Source organism: Manis pentadactyla, chromosome 1 (genome assembly GCF_030020395.1).
Source record: "Manis pentadactyla isolate mManPen7 chromosome 1, mManPen7.hap1, whole genome shotgun sequence".
Lineage (NCBI taxonomy): Eukaryota > Metazoa > Chordata > Mammalia > Pholidota > Manidae > Manis > Manis pentadactyla.
Window position 1 is genome coordinate 140347985 of NC_080019.1, and position 22144 is coordinate 140370128.

The 22144-nt window shown below is 32.9% G+C and overlaps 1 protein-coding gene across 6 annotated transcripts in view; it reads left to right on the top strand.

Annotated features, from left to right (window-relative positions):
• Positions 1–22144, top strand: part of ROBO2 (roundabout guidance receptor 2) — a 662153-nt gene that overhangs the window by 523182 nt on the left and 116827 nt on the right. For 4 of the 6 annotated variants that reach the window (XM_036881516.2, XM_057501769.1, XM_057501777.1 and 1 more), the window contains exons 6-7: positions 12748–12875; positions 17278–17289. In XM_036881516.2, coding sequence (XP_036737411.1) covers positions 12748–12875; positions 17278–17289 — 140 coding nt within the window. The remainder of the gene's footprint in view (positions 1–12747; positions 12876–17277; positions 17290–22144) is intronic. The other 2 variants (XM_057501770.1, XM_057501784.1) reach the window with 1 other exon arrangement.

Below are 22144 nucleotides of genomic sequence, written 5' to 3' on the forward strand. Positions count from 1 at the left end.
ACATTACCTATATTTATCTACATATAGGTAGATACATATAGACACACAAATTTAATCTGTAAACTTTTAAGAAATTTAAATTTAGTGAAAGTTGGAGTAACTATGGGTGATACTGGAAGTTCTTTGCAGTTTTAAAAGTCATAATGCAATTATCAGTGAGATGTCAGTGACCTATCTGCTGATAATAGCGAAACAAACAAAAAAAACAAGCTAATACAAAAAAAAAGAAAAGAAAAAGAAATACTGTTTGCCAGGCAAAAAGGGAAATTCATGCCAATGATAAAAAATTATATCTATATGTACTTCTAAGATTGTGTGTTAAGCCCTTTGATGTTAATGTTTGATATTAATGAAAGATTATCAGTGATGAAATGTATGTATGATATTTATAATATACTTTATCTTAAAGTTAATTTTTATCTTAAACTTTTGGGATCTTACTCTTCTATTACTATTTGTTGTCAAGCTTGAATTTCTTAATCTAGGCAACAGGTGTGCAGGTGGTTTTAGGTTAAACTATAGAACAAGTGTGTGAGAAAAGATATACCTCTTTTGAAGTATAGCTTATTCTAGGACCTTGTGCAACATATTGTTGATCGTGCTAATGGGCAATGATCGGAAGAAATTGAACACAGAAAATGTTTTGAGGTAAAAAATGAGTGGGAGGTACAACTTAAACAAACTCAGAGTCAAAGTTAAGGTAACTTAAAAAAATGTGATTCTTAATGCTCAAAAGGTGTCCTGTGTTTGCGGCAGCCTCTCCCTTGAGGCTTGAACTTTTATCAGCTATGTTTGATACTGGTGAAAGAATACAGTCTTCCTCTTCCTGCATATATATATGGCCTTCATTTATTCTTTCATGATCAAACTGATCTTAACTACCTGCTAGGTTCAGTTCTAAGGATACAACTACGATCAAAAGTGACATGGGCATGCCTTTATTGAGCTTAAAATGTGGAAGTGGGGATAGATGTTAAACAAATTAATCTTGTCAATATAAGCAGAAGTAGTTATGCTAAAGGGAGAGAGAGTTGGGGAGGTACTGAGAAAGATCCAGAATAAGGACACAGCATATACAAATGCAGAGGCCTGGGAGAGCCTGAGAATTCTGGAGTAGATAGTTGAGGGCTTGAGTGTATGGCAGCCAGCAATGCAAGATGGGGCTGAATAAGTGAGAGAGACTGGGAACATATAGGCCAGGTTCAGAAGTTGGGGCTTCTCTCTCTAGCGAGCCAATCAAGGGCAAATTGAAGTATTTATTAGTCTACTCTTCGTATATAAAGAGGATGGTAAACTATTTTATTAATACATAATTGGGTTTTTACCAGGTCAATACAATGGAAAGACAGTGGGACATGAAAAGTAAGAATATTGGCAAGGAAACTGTGGACGATAGAACCTAAGTAGAATATAGAAAGAAGTGATGATGGAGAGGGCTGATAGAAATGGAGAAAGAGGTTTAGTTTGTAAACTGATGAAAAGAGTAGAAAATATTGAGGTTATGGCAAGATCAGATATTTGAACTTCAGATTTCAAAGATTGGACCTTTCCAGTTGAGGGCAAGGTCCAGGGTCTTGCTATGGAACAATGGCCAAAGGGAGTTGGAGACAGTGTCCCTGAAAGAAGAGATCTCAGTGAAAGGAGGGGCAGCAGTGACATTTATTGGGCATTTACTGTGTGCCAGCTTCAGGTCTCAACACTCTAAATGTATTCTCATTTATTCCTTACTATGTCCCTATGAAGTAGGGTTTATTATCATATTTTCTAAAAAAGATGAGATTCTAGAGGTTTCATTTGAATATGAGATGACATGATTTCTATGCAATGGACTATGATTTCTTGTTGCTGTTGTTTTGCTTTGCTTTATTTTCATAAGAAAGGATAAGTAACTTAGAAAATATTTACTGACTAATAACTCCCTGTCAGGCGCTGAGTAATTGTTTGGAATGTAGGAGGGTGCTTCCCACAGCCCTTCTTCCTGTACCCTTCTACCAACCTCAGGAAAGAGTCAGATTTCAATTGAGGCATGGAGATGAGAGTTAAAATCTGAGAAGATAGAGAGTAAGAAAGTTTTACAAGTCAGGGAACAGGTAGTTCTGAAGGCATAGTGAAAAATGTTATGGCAGTAGCTACAGAAATGTGTGAGACGTTGTACAGAGGAGATGAAGTTCATGCAGAGAAGATGAAAAAGGAAAGACTAGCAGGAGAAGATGGAAATGGTGGTAACTAAGGACAGCAGGCTGTGTACTTTATATTTGTCCCCAAACTTGCCAAGAGAATCAATCCCTGGAGTCCCCATTGTCTGTCCTAAGAATAGAAGATGGAGAGACCGGGGCAGTCAGATGACAGCTACAGCCTGCAGTGATTAAAATTTGCATGGAACTTCTAGTTTGGGGTGAGCAGAATGCTTTTTTCTGGAAGGGCTCAGCTGCATTATGATTTGATTGCCCCAAGTTCCAGAGAGGTTGCTGCTCCAAGGTGGTTGGTGGTCTTTTCGGCCTAGTTGTCCTATGATCTGAAATCTGTACTTTGTTAAGTCAACTATTGTTATGCTGTTGTGGGTATTTTTAAAGCATCTGTTTTGCTTCTTTGTTTTCTCTTAGCTTTTTAATTGGAGAGCATCCTGCTCTCCATCTATGGTTTTCTGTCTGTGGGTCAGGCTGACAAGGAGAGAGCACCACCTATGACTGGGATTGAGGTCACCAGGATAGTATTTAGGGAAAGCCAAGGGAGTCTAAAGCATTGTTTGGTTATTTAAGACAGAGTCAGAATGCTGTCATGTTTCAGGTTTTCTTCTGGCTTTCGGGAGAAGCTTCCAGAATAGAAGAGCAAATTCTCTTCAGAGACCACCTTGCCTCTTACTGTTTCCCTACAAGTCTAATCTCCCAAGATTTTCATTTCCTTTTTCAAGAATTGTCACATTAATTTCCATTTTAAGAAGGATATCTGTCTTCCATACTACTCTTTAGTACCCTACCCAGATGTGCATGTGATCTGAATCCTGAAAGAATAAAGATTATTTCACATGAACAGTAAACATTTGCCTGCATTATAACTGCAGATTAAAAAATAAAGAATGTGACCCAGGTCAGCTATAGAGTACAGAAAACTTGACTCAGTATCCCCTTGACAGCAAAATAATAGCCTATTGTGCTCATTTTTAGGTCCCAAACTTCAATTGTTATTTAAGAGCTTGATTTAAGAATATGCATTAAATATTAAACATTAAGAAAATATCCCCCAGGATTTAGGTTGCCAAGAAGTGCTTATCTGAGTTTTAATAACAATTTCAAGTGTTGTCTGTGGAATGATTTTGCTTGAAAAATTGTGAGCAGAAAGATCACTTTAGGAAAATTGAGCAACTTTTCCTATAAACTAATTAAACAGGCAGAGAACAGACTGGTGATTACCATAGGGAGATGGGAGTCAGGAGATGGGTAAAAGAGATAAAGGAAAAAATTAATGGGAAATTCAGGGCAATGGTTATATGTGTGTGTACACATCTCAAAGTTCATCAACCTGTGCCCTAAGATTTGTGCATTTTGTTATATGTGCTTCAATAAAAAATGTAGAAAAAGAAAAGAAGCAAAAGATTTAAATTTCTACCAGAAAGTTTGTATTTTATCAAAGAGTGCCTTGATTCAAAGCTGTGAGCTGTTGAAGTGCACTTTTTTTAGCAATTGAAAAGCACCATCACTGAGTTCTGAATGGCTTTATCTTCATTTCCAAAATCTGTAATCTACACAGTGGTATCAATCAGTTGATGCATGTATTCTTAATTATCAATGAATTATTCCATGAGATTAAAAAGTGATTTTTATCCTAAAAACGCTTCTATTGAAAGCAGAACAATAGATTTAGTGACATTTTCATACGAAAGCCCCATAGTTAAATTTTCACTGAATTATGGAATTATGAGATGCTCATTGTTGTGGACATTTCTTTATTTTCTGAGTCTAAAAGGTACATGGTGATCTTCAGCTGTTTTAAGTACAAGTATTTTAAAAATTGTAAACAAACTTTTGAGTGTCCCCCAAAGAAAGGGCATTTGCTTGCACAGACATTAAATGTTTCCTGGTTCAATTCATAGTTTCTACTATAAGCCAACTTAATGTTTAACAAAGCAGATACATAATAAAATTTTAAGTGCTAATTCGAAACACTTGTTCTAGAATTAGAACCAGACATCTTATAGCAAGCAGTAGTAGGTGATTTGAAAAATTAAAATTGTTGAGAAAATAAATTTCTTTCCATGAAAAACAAAGGCGCATTTGAGATGAGAAAGACCATTCAGGAAGTTTTATTAGTGTAGAGCCCTCATTTAATTCAAACAAGGCATGAGATGCACAGGCTTGAACCAAACATGGTATAATTCCACTTTGTCATAGAAATTATAGTGTATTTTCTTTCACCTTTTCTCCTTCCAAATTCTAAAGCCATTGTGAAAGGCTTAGGTGGATAGTTCCCTAAATTATATGAATTATACTCACAAAAGCCAGAAAATCATGAGAAATTCCTACTCTAGAAGCTTGGAGTCCATGGGGGATTTTAAAGTATGAGAAGTGTGTGAAATGGGTTATGTTATAAAATTTTGCCAGTTTTCAAAAACCCTGTTTGATATCTTCAAAGTAAATTTAGATTTATGGGAAATCTTCCCACTAGCTATGATAGCAAATTTTTTTAGGAGGAAAAAAATGAAATAGGTTCTTTCATTTAAATTAAGAAGTGATTTTAGAATATAATACACTGTTCCTTAAAAAATGAACAACATTTTCTCTTCTAAAGCGCTTTTAAGATTATTCATCAAATACCAAATTACACACAAATAGAACTTTGCATGCAAACAGTTGTTTTAAGTATTAAAATAGGTTTATTTTGTTTTGTTTATTATTTAACTGAACAGATGGTAATGGTTTTGACACAATTCAGTTTCCTTTGCCTTTTTTTCTTTGGGAATAAAAAACAACAACACATAAACCAGAGCTTCTTTTCCCACTTTGTCACAGCTGGTTACCAATCAATCTCAATTCACGGTACAGTGATGATAGCACATGTTGTCCGAGGGCCAAATCTGATTGGGTTGCATTTTTCAGCAGTGTTTTATATCAGAAAAAAAAAAAGTATCTCTGTGGTGAGGACTGTCAGCACATGACTGTACAACTGTCATTAATCAAACCTGGCAACAATGACTGCATTTATACAAGTCTGAGAGTGGCAGGTTTCATAATCAAAATCACCCAATTTCTATTAGGAGTTCCTCACCAGTAATGTTTTACATCTGTTCCTTTTTTTCTCCTGTTTTTAATTAAAGTCAGATGAACCTCCTATATGTTGATCATATATATATTATACCATTTATAAAGTATCTGTTTTATACCAAAATATCCTCTAGTTATTTAAATTTATTCTTGATTATTAAAGGAGGCTAAGAGCAAATCAAGGCAAACTTTAAGTACAATAGAGTGTTTAGTAAAAGAATAGTTTTAGTGTGTGTGTGTGTGTGTGTGTGTGTGTGTGTGTGTGTGTGTGTATTATGATCCTCCTAGGATTAGAGTTGGTTTTAGAGTAATGGAAGGGTGTTGTTCTGTGTTAGAAAAATAAATGTATTTGCTGCAGAGAATACTGATGACAGTCTATAACTTGGGACAACAGCATCTTTGATAGAATGGTTTTTGGAAATAGGTGTTTTTTCTAAGTCATTTGTGAAATCATGTATTAAACTCAGCTGTAAATTGTAGAGATCTCTTTAAATATAAGGAACTATTATTCATAATTTTTTTTACTACTCAGTCAATTTTTGCTTTCCAGGGAAAATGAATATTTCTCCAATTAGCCAATGTAATAGTGTAAAGCATCAGTGACATTACTACTATGCATGTACCAATTTATCTAGAAACAAATACAAAAAATAAGCGGCACTTACTGGACCTGTGGAAATATTTGACATCTAATTGCTTGTGATATATGTTGTTTTTGAAGCAAATTATTGTCTCAAAGAAATCATGACCCTTTAGAGAAAATAGACTTAGTTGATACTTACGACAGTTTTTTCCCTGACTATAATTGTGTATGACTTTGGGAAAGGAACTTTGTCATGTTTTGCCTTAGATAGCCTAAATGTAAAATTGGTACTGAGATAAATATTTACTTATTTTGAGGTTTTGAAGGTTTTTTGATGTAATTTTTTTTTAAATCAGTCCTTGCATTTCTTAAGTTTTTGTAGATAAGCGCTAATTTGGTCACAATTATAGGTCTATCATTTCTCTGACCTGAGATGTTTTTTCCTGCAAAAATTGATAAAGGTACCATGATGTGCTTGAGTCTCCTGGGTTTGTCAGGATTACTTTCAGCGTTCAGGCTAGAGATCTGCACAGTGGTTCATTGGTGATGGGAGAAAGAGTACTATTTAGGGTTGTACAGTTTGCGCTTGTATTAGACTTGTTGGGTAGCCAGTGGAATGAAGGGAAAAGAGTGTATACTTTGGAGTCAGGAAGACCTTAATTTGCAAATCCAAATTTGTATATGAAAATGTCAACATTTTAAGTGATGTCAATTTTTCCAATAATTGCAAAACATTAATGAGCCTACACACACACACACACACACACACACACACACACACACACACACACACACATACACCTGGTCTTCATGCATATTTCAGCCAAAAAATGACCAAATTGCAATTATGAATGTATAGTATCTAGTGTAAATTCTAGTAACAACAGCCATTAAAAGCTTAATTGTTATATTGACCATTTATTCACTGAACCCATTAAAGAAAAAATTTCTGGGAGCAGCTCTCATTTTAGAAGTATATCTACTGCTTACTTTAATTTCCCATTTTATATATATATATATAATTTATTTTTTTTTAATTGAATCTTTATGCTGCCTCTTAGTAAAAACTTATAATCTCTGTAATATAGTTGATGAAAAATGTGCCAGGAGATCTAGATTCCAATGTGGTCTAAACTTTTGCTGCCAATGAAATCCAGGGCTCTGGATAACAAACTGCTATCTTTCTAATCTTCAAATTAGTACATTGAACTCGGCTCAATAATTTTTCAATTCTTTACTATGTCTCAGAATTTATAATCTGTTAGCTTCTTGGAATAACAAATTTCCATGCATTTTCGTAAAATTAGATAATTAAATAGACTTTCTCCCCAACTTATCATAAAGATATTTTATTTAGGCTTCAGGTATTCTCCTTTAATATTGGTATTTGGGGATTTGCTGAGTATTTCCATGTTCACTGACTCATGTTCTTCATCGTCTTCTAGACTTAAATAGTGTTCTTTTGAAGTAATTATTTTACATCAGATTCATGTATAATTATTGTGTTTGTAATTCCTTTCTTGATAAACAGGGGTTAAACTGAGTATAATATTCCAGACTCTGCTATACCATATTTTATAAAAGTGCAAGAACAAGCTATATGATTTGCTTTTAGGTTGAACTGTCTATAAATTTTATAAACTTTAAAATGGAAGAAATAATATCTTTCCTCTTTACCTACTAGGATTTTTATGAGGATAAATTAAATAGTATATTTAAGTACATTATGCAAATGCATTTTTATTGCCATTATTTAATTTTCATAAGACATGGGTTTAGAAATCACCCTAGTTGGCAAAATAATGAGATAATATATTTGAAAGCATTCAACAAACTTTGTTTTTCCAAAGTCTTCACATTTGTTTTTAGATACTCTGTAAAATTATTATTCCATTTATTCTGGTACAGGAAAATAAATTATTATATTTTTATGTTACTAATTTGCAGAGATTATATGTCAAACAAATATCTATGTTGTCAGTCAGGAAATTGCTAACTTCATTTTAGCTATATTTTTGCCTAGCAGCATTTTTTATGTTAAATATTCTAAGTTTTCACATTTACTGTATTACATTGATATTAACTTAACCTATATTTCAGAGATATCTGCTGATCTAGAAGCCTAAAAAACATTACATGTTCCTTGATACATTAGAGTGGTATATTTCAAATGAGTTAATATTTCAGCTCTGCATACAATTGTTTTACTAGCAACCATGCTAAGAAAGAACTACAAAAGAATTTACGCATTTTTTGAGTGGTTTATTATTCAGTCAATAAGCATTCCTGGGCTACATCCAAAATCTCAGGTGCTCTTTTGTGCAGCTTGACATACATGGTTTAGAACAAGAGGGAATGAGTTCTTGTTCTCATGGAGCATAGATGCTCTTGGAAAGATAATAAAGAAACCAAAAATGTGATAGAAATGTGTGCTTTAAAGAAAATAAAAAATATTAAAAGTAACAAAAGAGATATGAAAATAAAGAATAAAAAGGTATAAAAGTAATTTTAAAAAGTGGTGGGCAGAAAGCTACTTCACACTGGGCGTGGAAAACATCCTTGAGAGAATATTTGAGTTATCTTGAAAGTTAAAAAGAATTCGAATGGAGGGAATGTGGGGGAGGAACATTCCATGAAGTTCCAGTAGTAGTCCAGAGACACAGTGGTAACTAGGCAGTAATGTTAAACAAGGAAAGTAGGGTCACATGGTTAAAAAAGGGTGAACATGAAGTTGTGCAGATAGGCAAAAAGCAGATTAGCTGAAACTTTGAGGACCATTACAAATAGGTTTTATTCTAAGTGACCGAAAGAGGAGCCATTAGATATTTTCCAACAGTGGAATGACATTATCAAATTTAGGTATATCAATCAATGAATTTGTATTTTCATTAATACCCACAGATTCTATAACTGCTATTCACATTATACAGTTCGTTTTTGTCAGAAATAATTGACTTAAAAATGAGATAATTCATAGGAAACCCAAAATTCAAAAAGCTGTATTGCAGGAGAGAGTGTACTTTTCTGGTTGACCTAAGAAGTAATAGCATTAGTAGAAACTTTGGAAGAAATATTTTATCATATACAGAAGATCTTCTAATAGAGATGTTCAAAGTGGAAGAGGTCATTCATTACGGGAATAGGGTGGGAAATTGGTTGTAGATTGTTGCAGACAGGATATTAAAGTGTTGATATATGGTTGCAGAAGATGAGCTTTTTCAAGTTTCTCTTAATTGAGGAATTTAATCATTTTATATATATTCAAAGTCTCTATAAAAATGCATAGGCTGGTAATATTCACAATCTTTCCTCAGGCAAAGATCCAGTGAAAAATGAGAATTTAAGGATCCTGAGAACCCCGTTATCTGAGAGTCCTCAAAGCCCTGTTTGTTTTTTAATTTCAACACCCCTGTGTGATGGGACCTAGCAGGACTAGTGTTTATAGCAATTATTTCCAATTTGGAAAAGAGAGCATGGCCCTCAGAAATGTGTGCACAGTAAACCTTGGGACTGGGGAAATGTGTATTAGCTGGAGAAAGCCTTAGACACAGTTCTGATCTTCTCTCGTATGGAGGCAGACCTCATCCCCTGAGCTGAGAATCATTTCACTAGGCTGGAAGCTCTATGAAGACATGTATCCTCAACTTTTAATGCAGTGCCCGGAATGTAGGTGAGATACCATAAGTATTCTTGAACAAAATAATTATATCTTCATTATATTCTTACTTTTAATGATCTTGAAGGGAAAAATGAAATGAGACAGTGCTAAATGAGCATCTACTAATTCCAGTGAACGATGCTAGGCATTTTAAATGCAAAATCATTAAAAACTATCATCCCAAAATCTCTTCCTATTCCAAGGTTTACCTGTTTCAGCACAAATGGGTTCATTACCTGGGTCCATGTACTCTGTACCTTGTTGGAATCCTGTGAGTATATTAAAAAGGATCTCCATAATATCAGATCATTGTCCTTATATGGAGTTGTAAAACCTGTATCTGAAATGTCCTATAGTTAGAAGAAAAGTAGATTTGTTTGCAATGCATGGTATCTTGGAAAGGTGTTTTTTTTTTTTTATTTAGTAGCTAAGATTAATTCAACTTAATCTTCCTAAGCAATATTTCATGTTTTATTATTCCTATAGGAACTAGATTTACAAGCATAGGGTAGAACTCACAATTACTTGTTCCCCCTTTTAGGGATATATATATATATATGTATATATATATACATATATATATATATAGTGCATGATCCCATTCTTATTCTTGGTTATTTTTCACACTCCTTAAAAAAATGAGAAACTTTGGCAAGTTAGATTTCAGACTTACTTAGGTTCAAATATTATGTAATCTGTAATTTTTAGTTTAACATTTTTTCTTACTAAAGCAAAACATAAATAACTCTTACAGTGTATTTATCCCCCATGTTGTCATCTATATAATGAATTTATTTAACCTGAAGTAAAATTCTTCCAGAAGGTATAACTAAATGCTTGCTGAATGTGAAATTACACTAAGTACTGCACTGTGAAGAAGGGATACACAGTGCGAAGCATGCCAGGTAGAGAGTAAGGGTTTGAAGTTTGAATTGTTTTTCTCTTTAGTGGTGAAATGACTTTAAGTAAATTATTTTACTTGACTAAGGGTCAGTTTCTTCATCTGCAAAATGACGGCTAATGATTTAGAGGATTGTTTTGAAGATACTGTGAGCTAATGTGTCTTTTTTTTTTAACTGGCAACATACAATTTCTGATTTTTTTACCTTAATGACAAATCAAAATAATGTACAATGTGTCATCTCTTGTTAGAATAATGTTTTCACAAGTGTTTGATCCAGAAAGGACTTGGTGGATTTTCAAGTTTTTCTTCCCTTCTTTTAGCTTTTGAGAAAACTCAGACAGTGATGAAGAGAATTACATAAAGTTACATAAGAACCAGTGACAAAACTGTAGCCAGAATTCTTTTTTTTTTGATGAATTAGAAATGTCTGCAAAATACATTATTAGTATTCAATGTTTGTATCTTAGAACTAAGTATGTTATTTAGAAATAGACTAGCTGTAGGAAAAATTATTTTTGCTAGATATTAAATGTATCACCAACTTTCCTGAAACCATCATCACATTCATTATTTCTCATTTTTTTAATAGGCAAAGTTAAGCAGAGGATTTTCTGTGCACTGTAACTCTTTTATGCATCTCAGCCCAGTACTTGCCCTGAACTGTAAATATAGCCCATAAGAAAACCCTAATAGATAATTGTGATAAATTTGAAGCCTTACAGTCATTCACATTTGGTTGACCCTTATGTCAGCAAAAAACAAGATATTTATCATGTATTCAACCTATATTTCTTGAGCTCCTTGTGGGTGTAATAAAATGAACTAACATGTATGGTGCTTTCTGTGTGAGAGTTTTATGCACTGTTTATGTAATGGTTTCTTTAAAACTCACATTACTCCATGAAACAGGAGTTATCAGCACTATTTTGCTAAAAAGGAAATTGAGACCCAGAGAATTTAAGTAAATTCTCCACCATTACAAGAATACAAGAAGTCAGAGCCCAAGATGAAAATGCCATCCATTTGGCTGCAGAGTCTGTGCTCCTCACTGCTTGTTCATGCTACTGCATGTTAAAAGCTTTGTGTTGGGGGCTGATGTTATAGCAATGGGTGAAGCAGATAGGATCTCAGCCTTCATCAAAATAGACAACAATGCAAAATGTATGCAAGTGCAGAACGATTGGTGTACAATAAATTTTGAGGAGAGGGTAATTATAGCTTTCTAGTGTAGTAGTGGATGACTTCAAACCAGAGTACTGAATAAGACTTCCCTAACAACTCATGACATTGTAAATCAGCAGATATTTAACCCAAAACCTGCCAACAGAAAAGTAAACATCATAATTGAAGGATAGAGGAGCATGGGTAGATAACTCAGATAACATGATTAGTTCATAGATATTGCTTTTTATCATGCAAAGTTCTATAAAACAAAACTATTATCAGGTCTATGTCATATAATAAAGTTAAGCTGTGCTATTCTTTTAGCTAAAGCTTGAAGTACAAGAAATTCAATTATAGTAGTCTTCAATGCAAACCTATAAATTCTGATTTGTCTTGACAGCAAGAGAAAGTCACAGCTAGGTGTGAGCAGATAGAACCAGTTAAAGTAAGATTTTGGAAATAGGATTTCGTCTGTTTGGTGTGCATGAAGAGAGAGGCAATGTGATCAATTAGAAGCTATTGCAAAAATGTATGTGTGAAATAACAAAGACCATCAATGAAGATCAAGAGGGAAGATCCTATATGAAAAGATAAAAGCTTCATTATTTTGTTTGTATAATTTTAATTTTAATTTCTTAGTCTCTAATAAGAGTATATACTTAATTAAGTACCTCAAAAAATTTATGTTAAAATTTTAGAATTTTTTTCTGAACTAGTATGCTGGTTTATTATTTTGTCAATTTGCCAACAAAAAAGAGAGGAATTTTTTCCTTTAATATAATCCAGCTGTTTTACAATTCAAATGCCTAAACAATAATCATATATTTTAATGCAGTGCAACTTACAGAATGATACAATATACAGTCTTTCCTGACTAAAAGCCCCCAAAAATCAAGTCAAAGTGTTAATAATGCATTTGATAGGGTTGATGCAACAAGAATTGAATGCATATATAAAATATAGGCAATTGCTGATCAAGCAAATGGAGATCAGATATGAAATTAATGATTTTATTAAAAACAACTTTAAGCAACTACAGTATATGGCTGAACACTGCACGCACGTGTGTGTGTTTTGTTTTAGGTTAAGTACAGTGTAAAAACAGAAAAATGAAGATGAATACTTAGTGTTTTCTAAATATAGCCAATGTTATTTAATAACCAATTCACATTCTACACAGGTATGACATCAAAGACGATTATACACTGAGAATTAAAAAAGCGATGAGTACAGATGAAGGCACTTTTATGTGTATTGCTGAGAATCGGGTTGGGAAAGTGGAAGCCTCTGCTACCCTCACAGTCCGAGGTAAGACACTTAAGTTGTGAAATGTAATTAAACTAGCTAATACTTGGTTAAATTGGTAAGTGAATTCACAATCAGAACACTAGCTTACACTTTTATTTTTATATCAAAATGCCTAGATTTTGTGTCTTCTCTATTACTAATTAAATTACTTTCAAATTTGCATTTGAATGGATGACCATTTGAAGTAATTAGTTTTTATGTAATAAACAATAACTAATATGGTTTAAAGATAAATCTTAACAGAAAGGTTTACTGATCTTTTAAATTTCCATTGCTTTGAACGATTTACTGTTTTAAATGTCACTAATTTCAAAGGTACTGTTTTCTGTTTACTAGACTCTTCCATTATACCAGTAGAGTACTGTTCTGAAATTGTTTTTTATTTCAGCATTCAAAAAGCAATCTGAAAAAAACTAACACTGCTTCCAAAGGTGAAAAATGGATATAAAGGAGCTCACATGCTGAGAAAATCTGATTTAGAGAGTGATTTGTGAAGTTCATTGGCCTTAAATAATTGAAATAGTGCCACTCCTATAATAACTTTCCCTTTCTGGGTGTCATGCACTTTCTCAGTCACGGAATAATGTCCATTTATAGACTCCCTGGAATTGCTTGTAAGTCAAAGAAAGCATTACTTAACCCTACAGTGAGCCAGAATGAATTAACTGTCTTCCCGCTGCTGCGTGTTGATACACATGAGTAAATTCTATAGCCCAAGGTACCAAGTAGTACCGCATAGAGAGCTAGCTACACTTTTGCCAAATAGATATGATGTGTGCCCACAGCATTGTTCACACACACAGGGCTTCACACAGAGATAGACAAGCGCACGCCCTGCTCAGTGTCTCAGCCTTCCTTCCACTACCCTAGCTGATGCCCCCTCCTCTCATCCCACCTGATAAGGAGGTTGGCAGCATGTTTTCGCCCAGGTCACAATTACATCTCTCTCTGTTTAGTCATACCTTTTAAGCCTGTGCAGCTTTGTTCCCACTTTTCATAAGATTAGGAGGAACGTGTATCATTGAGAGATGCGCCAGGGGTTCTCAGGTGGTAAGAAAAACAATTTTAACAGATCTACGATTTGGGCATCAAATAATAAATAAAAATAAAATAACAACAACTCATCTTCCTCCAGGTAACTCTTAGGAGACATGAGGTTTGGAAACCTGCAAAAATATTGGTGGTTTCCGTGCTTCTCAGTTGCTCCATTCCTATAATCCACTTTCTCTCATGCTGACATTCTAGTGTAAACTTAGATGCAAAACAAATTTAGACATACTTGGCAAGCTAATTGCTTGAAAACATTTTTATTTCTCATTACTTAATATCACAAAAAATTATGATCTTATGCCAATTGAATATATATATACTGATTATATATGCTCAAAATCTGATGTCCTTTGTAAGCCTCTTAACATTTAACCTAGATTCTCTGTAGGCGACTATATATTTATGTTTGTTTCTATCAAGGCAGCCCTTTGCAAAAACAATTTATTTGACCACATTTTCCCAAAGTTTGTTGTTTCTGAAGTGAATGGAAAAAAAATACCAAACAACCCACCAAGAAATGTTCCATTCAAAAAATATTTGCTGGTTAAACAAGTGGTGAGAAAATGTGAAGAGTCCTTTGTGGAAGCAACTGGGTTCCTTTTATACTTGAATGCTAGGGTGAATGAAACTAGACATGGTTTGTTTGCTTTAAGATCTTTTCCAGCTAATTGTTTTCATATTTTGTTGAGAGTTTCAGGTTTAAAATTTCATTTAATAAAGCAAGCTTCTCATACATGGACGTTTGAAGCTAACTTACAAAACGAATACAGAGACTTGTCTAATAGGATTTTTTATTAAATCAGCAAACCCTAAATGGTCTCCTCCCTTATCTGTGTCCTGTCAACAGATTAGATTTTAATCTGTGTAGTATGTGTTTATTACTCATCTAAGACTGAAACCTCAAAAAAAGTTTCCATAATACAATATATTATGAAGTAAAATATTGTTTAAAAGTATTTTTATTTTTTGCAGTTGGGATTTCTCATGCTAAGAGGTTAGCAAGAAGAAAACATTATCTGTGACTTTTTTGTGTGTGTGCTCATTTTTCTGTGCACATAAATGAAGTGTTCAGCCCGTTTTATCAGAACAGGGTCAACTGACCCAAGAAGCCTCATCCATTTTCATCTATTTAATGCAGAGACACAGTTTAGTTTAATTTGTTGATTTTGAAAATATCCACCTGCTGTTTTTTTTTTTTCTGGGATGAAATGTTACTATGTAACACAGACAAGAAGTTTTATTGTAATGTTTCTGCTAAGATTTTTATCATGATGTTTACTTAAAGCAATTGAGGAAAAGGAAAAAGAGTTTTACAGACAAAATCTGAAACAGAGATATACCCAGTTGTTTTCCACTTCAAAAATATGGAGAAATAAAACTATAAAATTAAACTCAAAAACAAGCAGCTCTGATTTGACAAACATAATATTAGAAATAAATACTGTTAGACAACAGCAAACCTCCTAGTATTTATATTCTAATAAAATAATTCATAATCTAATAGAACATTTTTAAATGGCTCTAAAATGAGTTAACACAAACTGCATATTTGTAAATACATTTTTTCCCCATCTTTCAGTTGCTCAAACTGGCTTTGCATAAATCAAGACTTCATTGGAAAATCTGTCTTGCTTCTAGGGAAATAAAGCCTTAATATTTCTTTTGGTATTACACTAAACTGAGGGAAAGAGAAATACATTTTATTTCTTTAAAACATGATTTTTCATAATGGTCTCTTTTTTCCCCTCTCTTTACTATCATAGACTCAATATGCCTTTTTGTTTCTAAAGGAAACATTGTATATTTGAAATTAAATTTGAGGTGGTACCTGAAAAATGCAAATTCAAAAACGAAAGCCAAAGTTTTTTTCTTAGACATTGGCAAAATCAAGAGAAATCTCATCAGTTGAAATAGGCACAACTTCATGATGTTTGTTGTCTTGAGCTTAGTTGTTATTTTTGTGTGTCCCTCTCTTCCCCCTCCATAAAGGAAAGAAGTTGTAAGTTGGGCAACTTACTTGCTCTCTTCCTCTTGCTGTAATAAACCTGCCACAAACTGTAAGACACGCTGGTTTTACTAAGCTAGAATTTTCATACCGTTGCTATAATTGCTTTATTCTTCTTTGAATTGTCCTAACCCCTCTTTTAATTGTGAATGATATTGTAAGACTGAATCTCATATAGAGGCAAGTCAAGAATTATTTCAGAGATTGCACAAAACTAGTAGTACGAGGTATTTGTTGAGGGTATGAATGCTTATAAATATGGTTTCAGTTTCTATATTTAATTTCATCATGCCCAATGAGACATCATCAAGACAACTACTACTATAGTTTAGAGTCATACTATGTATGCACTGGGGCTTTATCTACTGGGATATGGTTGAAGCACTGTTTGTTGAATAAACATACTTTGAATGTGAGATTTCATAAAAGTTCAAATGCTACTAAGTATATTTCTTCTTCATTTGAATAATGGGATCATATGTTTTATCTTTGCCCATTGGTTTTCTATAAAGTGATTTGCAATCTATGTTGATTTGGCATTCTCTTTAAGAAAGTATTATTAAGCCCATGTGTTGTCATTTACAATTTCTGTGCATTAATTACAGGAGCAGCTTATTACTACTGATTTTAGTGATTGAAAGTTATGGTGTAATAAAAAATAATAATTTGTTGAAGCAGTAGTTTCAAAGCCATTCTCAGTTTGAACAAGAATCAACTTGTCATTGTTTCCTGTCCTCTGCCAAAAAAAGAAAAAAGCTCAGCTTCTCAGGAAATCTCTAAGGATGTTCCAACCTATTTGTTGTATTTTCATCCACCCTGTCCACGGATGAAAAGTGATGTGATCTTAACTTATTACTGTCTGAAAAGCAGCATCAGGGGCTTTTCTGTAGTCCTTGTAATGGTTCTGACTAACCATGCTGAAAATCCAATTGCTATTTAAATCAGACAGCGAGGCCTTCTTTATTGACATGACATTTGCTAGTCTGTGACTTGAATAGTTATATTCATCAGGTTCTTAACTTTGGATTAACACAAGGCTGTTTAACTCTGAGAAGTTCTCTGAAATAATAACTGTAGTAAGTAATGATGGTAAGACTTTACATAAAATATCTCTCCAGTTGCTTATACTTAATCCTGGGATGCAAGATAATTATTTCCTTGAAATTATATTTATAACTTTCAGTTTTATCAAACTCAGACATCCTGTTCACACTTGAATTATGAGACTAGAAATCACTCTACTGTCCATACTTAAATGTAACATTACGCATCATGCATTCTGATAATTTTCTTTTCTTTTTTTAAATTTCTTTTTATGTTCTCACCACACCATTGTACTGTCTACAGCTCGCCCTGTTGGTAAGTAGCCATCCTTCTATCCATTTAGCATGGCTTTGTACAATGCTTCATAACTCATGCATAGTAGGATTTTACTGAATGAAATATATTTATTCACTAATATTTTAAGACTGAGAGACCACTGTAAAATTTGCTACTGATCTTTCCATCACTTTGATAAACCGTTTTGTAGTGACTTTTCCTACTTAGCAAAGAGTAGGTGACAGTTTTCATGTAAAAGAATATATGAATATCATATATTATAAACTGCTAATTTTTTAAGAAAAAAATACAATACTTTTTTTCTAGTAAGTTTAAAATAACTATTAGTTATGTTTGATATTTGTGAAGATAAAAGATTTTGAACTAAATTAAGAAATGCTGTTATTTTATGCACCTCTTTTATTTTAAGCTGCTTGGAGTCCTTGCTTTTTAAGGATATTTTTAACTGCTGCACACTTATTATCTGCATGCCAATTTAAACAAAGTTCAGTAGAATGCTTCCAGTTATTCTAAGGAGATGTTTACACTAAGAGGAAAAGGGAAGAATAAGTTGTGCTCTTTCGCATGAAAAACTTGTGGTTTTAATCTATCTCCTCCTTTGCTTGACTTTGCAAAATTGAAGTTAACAGCTTGCACTTGCAGTAATTTTAGTGGTAATTATTTGTAAACATTTGAGAGATAAAATCTTTTCAAATTCATTGATTTAATAACCTTTCTGAATATCTTTTAAAGTTTAAATTAACCTACCATTAAATGTGTTTAAATAAATCTTGGCAACTGTGTTACAAGTAAATGAATAGATGAATGTATGGGTGAATTTAGATAGACTGAATGAATGAATTTAGTATGTTGTTCCTTTAATATACTAAGAGTATTTAAATAAGTTATTCAGTTTGACAGGGCTTTATAAATAAATGGTCTAACTTCAAATACTTTCTTTGCCTTGGCATTGCTAACATTTGGTGTATATTGGACCAAATTCATAACATTTTTCCCCATTAATTAAAGTATTCACAAACCTTATTGTTATGCAGTATATTCTTACATGGATAGCAAATACAGTAAATAGAACTTGTTTTCCCATCTCAGTTTCTGCTCTGCCATTTCTGACCAGTACTTCCTTTGTTGGTTATTTAATAGCCCTGATCCTCAATCACTTTGTCTATAAAATGGAAAAAATAATACTGACTTATTAAAGCTGTAAGAATAAACTGAGTTCAAGATTGAGCTTTACATTTTAATATTTTTAAAATATAGTTAAAACTTATTATTTGAACATAAACTGCAGGCTTTTCTTGAAATATAGTTATTAAATTGCTCATGCTTTTTACAATTGATGTTAGAAAACTGAGGGATACATTATAGTTTCTAAGCCTCACTTTTTTGTATGTTTAAGAATCTGTATTAATGATAACTTTACATATCTATAATCTGACACCTAAAATTAAGAAGTGAATGGGAAACAATAAGATATTAACTCTCCAAGTTAAGGGAAAAAATCGCATTTAAATTATGGATCTTTCTATTGAGAAATCTTTTGCTCATATGCCATGACCACTTGACTTATATCGTTTTGAAAGCTCAATGATAATAATTTCTGATGTATTTAAAATGCATAAATTAAAAATAAATATTTATTAGGAAATGTAGCATACAAAGAGTGCTGAATGGTATTTGTCACCTACAAGGCATTTCAAAAGTTATTTCTGTTTTTTTGTTCATGTTTGAAATTATTTCTTAAATTCCCATTGGATTGGAACTAAAGAAGAGCTTCTTGACACATTGTATTTTATTCTGAGAAAGTCTGTCATTTCATAAATTTATCTAGAATGACTTATGACAATGTTCAGAAATATGAAGAACTGTACTTTAAACTTGACAACTACTATTAATTTTAGAAACTGCGTATTGGATATACTTTTCTTGGATCACTAAAGAAGCAACTGATAAAGAGAAAATTAGCCTGATTTTCTCTCCATCACCTTTTTACATCAATTTTAATTCAGCACCTATAGATGCATCAATTTTTGTTATAAGGTCACAAGGGACAAATCAAGTAAAATCATGAATTAAATGTTCAAATGATAGGAAACTGCATTAATATTAGTACTTATTGATGTGCTAGAACGTAAGTTTTTCAACTTTGAAGCTCCTGGCAATAGCATAGAGGGTATTTTACAAAGTAGAAACCACAGAGAGGAAAATTCCAGCTTTTAATTCCATATAAAGTAGATGAAGAAATTATACCAAGAATATAAAATTTAGAGACATTTGGGGGATAGTTCCTACCTAAGACTTTTGAAAGAAAATCAGAAATATTTGCAAATTCTGGAATATTTATAGATTCAAAAACCAATCACTACATTAATTACTGGATGAGAAACTTGGTAGTCTGTGTGGAAAGTCCATTTAGAAATCATTGTAAACCCCCACACTGAAAGTTTTGTCCAAGTGGATGACTCTTATGACCTTTGAATTAAAGAACTGGCAGCTCTATGCAATTCGTAGTTGGAATAAACACCTTCTGACTTGTCCTTTTAAGAGTGTAGGAACAACTCATAATTTAGAGAACCCCCTAAGTGGGAAATACTACTGAAACCAGACAAGCACGTACTTGCCAGTAGAGGGAAGTATTCGTAGGATTTCACTTGCTTGTCTGCAATGTCATCAACATCTCAGAAAGGGCCATGTCATCTGACTTCCCTATTTGCTGGTTACCGCACCATCTAGACAAATGCCACTTTGATAACTAAAAATCTGCCCTTCCTGTAGTTTTGGCTTTTTACTATTCCAAAGGCATTCTTTATACACAAAACAAAAGTAAAGTACTTACTGGGACTTAGTTAACTATGAATGCTAAAATATTCATTTGTTTATTTGGAAAAGTTCTGATGAGGGAACTGACAGAAGAAAATGGTCCAAATAGGGATAAATATCTTGCTTCCTATACCCATCTGTCTTATTTTCTATTGGAAGCCTATCCCAGGGTTATAAATAAAAAAGAACATCTATTTTGGAGATGGGCAACACATTTTTTCCTAGCAGCAACTCAAAACATGATGAGTAATTTGGAAAAGAATTGTCAAATCTACCAGCTGCCCTACTTGTGAAGCTGAGCCCCTCAACACTTTGTATCATGTATACCATATGCTGGATGCTGACTGTCTCCAAATGGAGACCAAAAACTGAGTGTATCAGATGAAACTTGTTTGAAGTATCGAAAACAAACTGTTAATACATAACTTTAGGGAAACCTCTATTTCCTAACTTAGTGAATCAGAAGTATGTTTCTTTTTGATAGAAGAATATAACTGGCCACACAAGAGTTTTTAGGTATTGAAAAACATAAATGCTTTTGGCAAAATTCCCATCTTTTCTCTTTTATTGTTATCTTAAAGAAGCAGCTGCTATTCTAAACAGAAATTTCTAGGGACATTGGTTTTCAATCCTTAAGTGCTTAAACACAAACATTAAATATATCCTAATTTTAGAAAGTTGTGGTTTGAGTTGAAGTGGAGTTGTATTACAATATGCTCTAAAACATTTTATTGATGCCACCATGAAGTCCAAAAAAAAATAAGTAACTGAAAAATTCATGCAAGGCAAATTATAAAGCAGATATTACTTAAATGATAATGCAACTGGTATTTTTGACATCACTATTCTCCACCCCACCTTGAAATATGGAAAATTTAATATGCAATATATATTTAACTTAAAATTGTAATATTCCAGGGTTTTTTTAAAATCAGAAAACATGTAGGTAGTTTGTCTAAATCCTTTTATGTCAAGATACACTTTTCCCTTAAAACTCATCCTGAGTGTGTCTTGGAAGGAAACCTGTACTTTTGTTCCCTGAAGACTTTCTTCTTTGGACAAGCTGTTACCCCATGACCTGAGGTAATCATCTCCCTCCTACCAGTGCTTAATATTTCCTGCACCTGGTGCTAATTAGGTACTTTATGCAGAGTCCCATTTCATTTTTAGTAAGCATCACGTTTTTCATTTCACCATATATTTTAATTAAATAGGCAGAAGAAAAAGGCATTCTGTTTTGTCTTGTATATTCCAACAGAATTTCCATAATGTAAATGTTTACAATATCTTAAGCTAAGGCAAATTTTAAAGTGAAAAACAAGTGCTGGTTACTTCTCATGCTTGGCTGGTTTTAGTCATTGACTTGATTCTTTCAGAGGGTCCTTATGTGTTTGACAATGTCAATTCATTGCCTCTAAACTAAAGGGTAGGTATTAAATTACAGAGTCATACATTTTTTTCTTCAGACTTTAGTAAAAATGTTCAATTGTTTTGGTATTGAATGGTACTATAGAGAAGTCTGAAGCTTGCAGAATATTTTTATCTTTGACTGGGATGCCCTTTTACTATTTGAATACCAGTGTATCTCCTGCTTTAATAACTGCTGGGTCATGGTCCTGAATCACCTCTTATCTAATAGTCCTAGGACATAAGTCCCTTGAATATACAAATCCATGCTTTAATTTATTCTATTTCAACTATGTTTTCTTCTGTTACATCTTTGAATACCTTTTCTGTCTTACCTCTTTTTTTTGAATACATAAATTATGTTGGCCTTCCTTCATCTGAATTCCTTAATTATTTATCTATAATAATTTTGAAATCATCATTTTAATTTCGTGTTTTATTTCTTAATGCCTATTTACCATCTCACTTTTTCAATTGTGTTTATCATTCTTTGTTTCTGAAATATATATTTCTTTAATTTTATTTTCTCTTCTGTTCTTTGCTTGTTAAGCTTGAATATAACTCTCTTCATTTCCAGTTTAATGGAGATAAATTTTGAGTTTTTTTAGTTTCTTCTTCTTTAAGTGAGGCCCTGTTGTACATAGTTTCA